This window comes from Xiphophorus hellerii, chromosome 3 (assembly GCF_003331165.1).
Source record: "Xiphophorus hellerii strain 12219 chromosome 3, Xiphophorus_hellerii-4.1, whole genome shotgun sequence".
Taxonomy (NCBI): domain Eukaryota; kingdom Metazoa; phylum Chordata; class Actinopteri; order Cyprinodontiformes; family Poeciliidae; genus Xiphophorus; species Xiphophorus hellerii.
This window is the reverse complement of record NC_045674.1, coordinates 9,559,295-9,567,867: the sequence shown is the minus strand read 5'-3', so window position 1 is coordinate 9,567,867 and position 8,573 is coordinate 9,559,295. Positions and strand designations below refer to the sequence as shown.

Below are 8,573 nucleotides of genomic sequence, written 5' to 3'. Positions count from 1 at the left end.
TCTATAACACAATTTCAAGAGCTTAATTATATTGTTGTCATATTTTTTGTAGAGGTTAGAGTTGGAGTGACATTCAAAACTTGCAGAGACGGAAGGGCAAATAAATCTACATTATAAAACCTTATCTTCTATATTGTTAAATATACATTGTAACAAATATTTCTCAAATAAGGTTATCAAATTTAATGGGTGCTGGAGCCGAATAATGTGAATACTCCCTGTTTCAACATTTCACCTGCATGCTGCAGAGAGTCAGAGAAAAGAGCCCCAAACAGAGAGCGTGCATCTTGGCCTATCATAACTAAGTGATGAGGTCTTACAACACTGAAAATTACTGGAGACAATACAAATAAATGACAGACGTGGAGGCTTTTGAAACAGAGGAAATGCTCTCAAATTTGTCACACCTTTTCTTCTTTCTAAAGCGCTCACAGACGCATCACATCAGCTTATTTGCGCGCCTCTCGTCGTGTGGGAGGCTGCAGAGCTGGAGAAGATCGCGCCTCATAATCTGTTTAAAATGAGGAGCGCTATAATCATCAGTGACCTATTATAAAGGTGCACGTGTGTGTGAGTGTGTGCAGATGTGTAGGGGTGTGTGTGTGTGGGTGTGTGTGTGTGTGTGTGTGTGTGTGTGATAAAGACAGAGGGGGGGCAACCCTTCAGAAAGATATCCGTACTCCCCCACGTGGTTATTTGCAAAACAACCGATCCGAACCTGTGGAAACCCAATCAGACCCCGCTGCTGCAGCTCCTGCTCACCTTCTACACCGAGAACATTTAGAAGACACGCAGAGTCTGTGAGCAGGTGCGCACAGAAACTCAAAGAGACATTTCATAAGTAGAACATATGTTTTTTCTCTAACATATGTAACACCGGACCTCCATCCATCGCGCACGCCGTCCTCTGAAAGCGTGCGCCTATTGAGTTTCTCTCCAGTGGGCTTGAGTCGGAGAGGAGCCAATACAAGCCGAGGGGAGGCGTGTCTTCGCTCTTCCCGAAGACCTCCCAGAGCAGGTTGTTGCGTTTTTGGCTCTAAAGCTCGGAGACCTCCGAAGCGCTCGTCAGTTTTCCAAGTTGGAGCCATGGCGACAACAGCTCAGTACATCCCGAGGAATAACTCCTTACCGTCCAACCCGCTCATGCATCCGGATTCGGACAGGATGCACCAGGGGACGACCTACAGAGAAGTGCAAAAAATGATGCACCACGAGTACCTGCAGGGGCTCGCGGCCACCAATACGGGGCATCCGATGAGCCTGACGCACCATCAGTGGCTGCCCACCTCCAACACCGACTGGTCCAGTGGCACCCACATCGGTCAGCAGGAGCACAAAGCCAGCGTTCAGGCGAGCAGGGAGGACTTGACCAGCGGCTTCCACCACAGATCTCACCTGGTGCACCAGCAGTCGCAGAGCGCGCACCACGGTTCGTGGGCGCCCGCTACTACTCACCACCTGTCCCCGCTGTCCCCGGCTTCTAACAGTCACCAGTCGCTCGTCTACTCCCAGCCCGGATACACAAACCTCAACGCGATGTTGAGCCCACAGCCGGGCGCCCTGCACCACGGCATGCGGGATCCACTGCACGACGAGACAGGCAGCCACGATAACCAGATGGAGTCGCCCCAGCAGGCTTTCAGCCACCACCAGGACCACTCGGACGAGGACGCGCCCAGCTCCGACGACCTGGAGCAGTTCGCCAAGCAGTTCAAGCAGCGGCGGATCAAGCTGGGCTTTACGCAGGCGGACGTGGGCTTGGCCTTAGGCACCCTGTACGGAAACGTCTTTTCTCAGACCACTATCTGCAGGTTTGAGGCGCTGCAGCTCAGCTTCAAGAACATGTGCAAACTTAAGCCACTGCTTAACAAGTGGCTAGAGGAGACAGACTCGAACACGGGGAGCCCCACCAATTTGGACAAGATCGCCGCGCAGGGCAGGAAACGAAAGAAGAGGACCTCCATTGAGGTTGGGGTGAAAGGGGCGCTGGAGAACCACTTCTTGAAATGCCCAAAGCCATCCGCTCACGAAATCAGCACTTTAGCCGGCACTCTGCAGCTGGAAAAAGAGGTGGTCCGCGTTTGGTTTTGCAACAGAAGACAAAAAGAGAAAAGAATGACACCGGTGGGGGTCCCGCACCCGAATATGGAGGACGTATATTCCCAGGCAGAGACCCCTCCACTACACCGCACACTACAGAGTCCTGTGCAGTGACTGTTTTCATGAACAATCCGAGCATTTAGAGAGGAAAAAGGAAAGGGACAATGGAGCTTTACAGTATTTAAGTTGAACTTTTGTTCTCCGGATAGGAAGAGAGAGAAAAAAAAAACAAAAAACAAAAAAACACAAGATCAGTTTTTCCATTTAGTTTTCGGAGATTAAGTTAATCAGATATAAAAATCAGAGGGGAACATGATAGGGAAACAGAAAAAAATCGCTAAAACTGATTCCATGCGCATTCAAATTGAAGCAAATATCTTTTATTTACCAAAATCAAAGAGGGGAGAAAATATATCTAAAGTAAAAGTTGGCTGTACTGAAATGTTAGACTCGATCTCCTCCTCCTGGTGCACCATGAACTCTTGGACATCACTAGAATGAGGTGATCGTCTGAAAAATGATTAACACTGGAGACACTGGATCACACTGAATGAACTTTTTTGTGCTTTTTTCAGTCTCAAACTGCTCAACCAGATTTCTGAATATGCGTGCACACTGTCATTATAATATAATTATTTTTTATGTCTTTTTGCAAATACTTTAACTTAAGTGTCTTTACCTGCAAAAACAGTGTTTTGAATTTTGCTCATCATTTGCTCATCAGAGCAGTTTGTTTTGTGTTTAATGGTTTGCTGTTTTTCCTGTTTCCTTGATGGTGGATAAGTGTTGGAAAATCTTGAATTAAACATCTGTCAGATACATTTACAGTTAAAGTCCAATGCAACAGAACGTTTAAAGTTCTGAGGGCATGCCTTAAAAATAATAAATAAATAATAATAATAAAAAGTTTTCCAACTGATCACGTCGAAATGTGCAAACAGCATCAGACGCTAAAATTTCTGCTTTTTTATTTTTAAATTCGCATTTTGTTTTTGTTCTTTTTAGAAAATATATTCTTTGCATGGAGCACTTATTTTTTTCCCGCTAATATTATTGTTATTATTATTTTATTGTTTGTTTATAAAAGTGTTGTTTCTGTCACCGAAACTGTCTGCTAGTCTGCTAAAACTCAAACATTTCAAGAAAACATTTGGTCTAACAATAAAACCGAAGAATAACTCAGGTAACTGTAGAATATATCACGCCTGTACATGATTTGCTGTTTGAATCTGATTGCATCTCTACCAATTACCTTCGTCCCATAGAAAACCTGTATTACTTTAGAAGGCTGTGCTCGGAGAAAAAGGGGAAAAAACAACGGTTTTTTAAATCTATTTATTTTGTTCTCTTTCGACTTGTAAGGAAATCTGAAAATCTCATTCGTTGTGTCATTTCTCAATGTTGGATCAGATAAAAAAAAAATTAATGATAATAAAAAATAATGAAAATAAATAATACAGCAGTGCTTTTCAACACTAATGAGGGGTACTTTTTTTTCAAGAAAAAAAAATAATAATAAAAAGAAACGTTTTAGAGAAAATGTTGCCAGGATTATTTCCGATCTGTAAATATGTCCAATATGTAAACTTGTATTTGTTCTGAGATATTGTTTTTGTTTGTTTTTCTTTCTTTTCTTTTTTTCTTTCCGGGCAGTTTTGTACACTTACTAATTCCAAGAAGATATTTTAATATGATTTCATTTATGGATCTGACCATTTATATATATAAATATTTATTTCTTAAAAGTGTTTGGAGCTCTTTTTGTTTGTTTAGCTCTGTCGATGGTTTTGTTGTGGATTTCCTTTTTTTTCTTTATGACATTGGTTGTTTGTTGATTGCTAAATGTAGACTGCAAAGTCACATTTATATTTATGTTATAGTAATATTTTATTACTTACATAAAACATATATACAAGAAATGGTCTTTTGTCTTCATTTGAATCCAAAGCAATCGCTGTTTTGTTACCGTTTATTGTACAGCATCATCAGGCAAACAGAATGAACATGAAGCTGAGGCAGATCAGACTGTTTTTTTTTTTCTGTTTTTCTATTATTAATTTTTTAGGTGCAGTGATTGATTATGTAACAAAGCATCGTTTGAAAGCAGAAGCTGTGTGTACATGTGCTGTTTAAGGGAACTGACAACAGTTATTTTACCTCAGGCATTCCCTGCTAACTTCAGTCTGTGACGCTCTTCAAGTCTTTGTGAAAACGCAGAATTAAATTGTGCAATATTAATACGAAATTATTGTCTTTTTATTGTGGTACTCCTATGTTGTTATTCTGGTTCGTTTGGAAAAGGCCAAGATAGGCATTCTTCATTTAGCTTCACCCCCCCTCTATAAACTATCAGATGACATGTTTTAGGCTTTGAAGGGAGAATTGTAACGACTCTTTGATCTGGCAGAGAAAAATGCCTGCAGGCGCTAAATCAACTAAAGATAAAGAGAGAGAAAAATACTCTTAAAGGCCCAAGAGTTGCTAAATGGATGAATAGGGATTTACAATCTGCAGAATTTTTAAATGTATTACTTAGTAAATCATTGACTTCTATGTTGCAAGAGCGCGATGTTTAAGTCCTATATTGCTTTTTAATTCAAAATTTTAATTCCAAAGTGGATTTGACCAGATGTTGTCATTTTTTTTCTGCGGACGATCTTCCCCCCAGAGACAGCACCTAATTCTGAATTAAACTACAGGCCTTTATTTTTCCTTCCACCACAATTTGGAAAAATTCGTTCAAATACAACACCACGAAAAAACCCGTAAAAATGTGCAAAACAACGAATAAGCTTGTGAACCACAAGACCTGATTTCTTCTTTTTTTTTTCTTTCAAAAGGTTAATGGAAATTTTGCCTCTCGATTCATGTTTTATTATTATTTCGTTGCCAAATTCCAAAACGAAACCGTCACAAAGAGTTTGCTTGAAGTTTTTCAACAAAACTTCTTTCACATCCTGGATTTATTTACATGTGAGTTATTTGTCTGTCTATGAAACCGAACTTTGAGTCCGCGAATATTTTTTCGTTCATTTGCTCCAGTGCAGTTTGGGTTCAAACCTGGTTTTCTGCGCGTCTTTTGCGCAACTGAAACAACCAGCTGACATTTACAGCGACAACATAAAACGGCAACCTGCATTTTATGTGGCTGTAAAGTGAGTGTCAAAAAGGGATATTTTTAAGTGACAGATGTAGTCAGTCTGTTGGAGGAAGACACGCTTAGGTGGACATCGATTTGCCAAACAATAACGAGTCAAAAGCTCCACCTGCTGGTTAAACTGCGGTTGTTCAACATGGTACCTGGATCTCAGATTCTCGAAAGATCATATTCCAAGCGGAACATCCCCACAGATTATTGTGTTTCTGAGTTTCTTTCAGTTTCAGTTAAATAGCGTTAATAAGTGAACTCATTTAGGCAAGGAATCATAAAAAATAGTTTTATATCAACGTGTTTTTTGAACAAGCAAACTTATTTAATTTACTCATGACACCTATTCAATCTTTGACTACTTTATTGTCGTGTATTTTTTAGACCTTTAATTGTGTTTAATTTTAAATAGCATTGTTTTAGATAATTAACATTCACCTTTTTTAATTGTTATGTTAACTGTAATAGTGAAAAAGATATATTTTTAACAATGGAGGAAAAGATAAATGCCAAAAATAAAAAAAATAATAATGAAAAAGTTTGGTTTGTCAAACTAAACTTTTATTTAGTACTTAATCTTTGGTCATTAAGTCGTTGTTGCACTTAATGTGCAAACAAGCACATTAAATTGGTAAAACAGTTACTGCAAATAAATAGAATAGAATAGAATAGAATAGAATAGAATAGAATAGAATAGAATAGAATAGAATAGAATTCAACTTTATTGTCATTGCACTGTCACAAGTACAAGCAACGAGATGTAGTATGGGCACTATAAAATAAAAGATCAAATCTAGATGAATAAGTAATCAACGAAAAATTTTATAGTGGGTAAAATCTATCAAAGTAAATTTATAATAAAAAAAGTCTTAAAAACATGTCTAGGTTTTAAAACTTTAAATGATCCACAGTAGTCAGTCAGAATAGCTACAAAGACACCAAACCACAGGTTGTTGTCCAATGTATGACATCAATAAAAATAAAAAAATTGTCCACTTGAGGGGTCTGGAAGGTGCATAAGTCAAAATAAAATCAGACAAAGGCTTTGGACTCAGAGTATTTAAAAAATTTAAAATCTCGTAAATTAACTGTAAAATCAGCCCTAAAAGATACAGGAAGCCAGTGCAGAAATATCAAAATCAGAGTAAGCATTGACAAGGATGAGACACAGTTCTTAAAATGTCCTTTAATTGAATTGATGTAGTTGCAGTAGAAGTGATAGAAAATAGCCACACAATGGGTCCTTATAAATGTCGATTATTACATTACAATAGCATTTCCTCCAAAGCATCTCAAGACCGATGACTGATCTATCTTTTTTGGTCAAACTACAGGATATTTTTCTGAATACAACATAGTGGACTAAACGGTTAAACAAAATGAGTCCACAGTGGACCGGATAAGAGAAGTGGTTGTTGCACACACTAACTGTTATTTTCTGATGATATGCAGTTTTTTTCCTTGTTTTGTGGAGGTACACAAGCTCCATTATGCCATTAAATCAATAGTACATGAGCAGAAACCATCACAAGATAGCAAAGCTCCCCAAAAATGCAACCCACAAATCAGAACCGTCCATCCTCCCCTCTGCTCTCATCCCTGCAGCCTGTTCTCCTGCACTGAAGGGGCCCTCGGCAGCTCTTCAGGAGGAGCTCCAGCTTCAGCAGTGCCCAGACGCATGTGAGCACCAATGCCTCCTTCATCAGGGAAGTATCGTCGCACACAGAAGAATGTGGATTAGTGATGATTAGCAGGGATTATGGCTGGTTAATCGTGGGAAAATACATTAGGAACCATCGGCTCTGTCAAAGGGGGAGGGGGAATTTTCACTCACTAGCGGATTTGCATTGATCCACAGCAAATGAATGAGGATTAGCAGCATCAAGCTATCTGCCAACAGATAAATAACATTAAGCACATTATAAGGCAATGCTTGTTATTAATTACATTACAAATGGCACTACAATGCTGGCAATTATGGAAATAATAGAAGCAGCTAAATAACATACTTGGGGGGGAATCTTGGATTTCTGTTAATCATTGTGTAGAAATGGGTAATGATGCTATAGAGGGCAGTAATAATCAATTTAGAAGAAATATTTCAGCTTTCCAGTTAAAGAATTTACCATTGTAATTGTCTGGCACCTTTCTTCCAATTACCTGTGATTTTATACCTGAAAGCAAGCCATATTTATTGGAGTGTACACAGAGTTCAGAATTGACTTTTCATCTGCAAGACCTCTCTTTTCAGATAACTTTAGATGGCTTCATCAAATGTTAGATGTAGTTGAAAGAAACTCTCAATCCCACCATTATGGAGCCAACTTTCCAAACAATGAGGGCTTTCACAAGCTTGTTTGTGGTTATTGTCTTGTCTCTTCATAAGCAAGCTGATAGCAGAAGGCTGCATTTTGTTTAATTTAGAAATACAAATAGTTTTCAAATAATTCTCGATTAAAAAAATCATGATTGATTTTCAATATGTCAAACTTTTAATGTGAACCTATCTTTTATTCATTGAAATAGTTACATGTTTCAAACGGTTTCATGTCAAAATAGCTTCAATACTGAGTCACAATAGTTTGGTTGGGTAAGCTGAAAGACTGATGACACCTTTAGAAGTAACAGCAATCTTTCTGGCATGTAAAGTATGTTATTTGAAAAACGATATAGTCCATTTATCTTTGGCTTTACAATGTGGTATAGTTCTCTTGTTATCCCATACCCACTTCCAATTGGTGAGCCCACGTCAAACTGTCATCAGAAACTCAGATGGAACCTTAGAATCCATCAAGAGCAAGACTTAAATAACCTGATAGTCAATCAGTGTTTTGTGTTTTCTTTGCAATCCAACAGGTTACCTTCATCTTTTTCTGTGTAAGGTGTTATGCTTATTATAAACTTTAGCTCTGGTTTTAATTCAGCATGTTTGAATATGTAGAATCAATTCACAAAAAAAATATTGTTTCTGGATGCTCACGGGTCTCAGTGAGGTGGAAGTCCACCACCAGCTTCTAAACTGATTAGGAGTTTGTTCTGCTGGCACCAGTCTACAAAGTATTGTCTGTACTTTGTGTCATCCTCGCATTTGATGAGGTTGACTATGGCAGAGTCATCAGAATACTTCTGTAGATGGTGGTGTGAGGAGTTGATTTATAAGTGTGCAGTATTGACAGGAAAGAGGAAAGGTGTCAGCACAATTCCCTGTGGGGCCCACGTACTGCAGACACGGGCCTGTGTCCTCATAAACTATGGGACGGCCAGCGAGGTACTCCAGTATCCACTGGGACATGTGGTGTCCACTCCAGACAAGTCCAGCTAGTTC

General features: G+C 39.1%; 1 protein-coding gene across 1 annotated transcript; it reads left to right on the top strand.

The window, feature by feature from the left end:
- The first annotated feature begins 865 nt into the window (after window positions 1–865).
- pou3f1 (POU class 3 homeobox 1) lies at window positions 866–4,338 on the top strand. Its single transcript, XM_032559236.1, has one exon. The coding sequence runs from the start codon at window positions 1,087–1,089 to the stop codon at window positions 2,212–2,214; it is 1,128 nt and encodes a 375-aa protein (XP_032415127.1). The 5' UTR covers window positions 866–1,086; the 3' UTR covers window positions 2,215–4,338.
- Window positions 4,339–8,573: the final 4,235 nt, after the last annotated feature.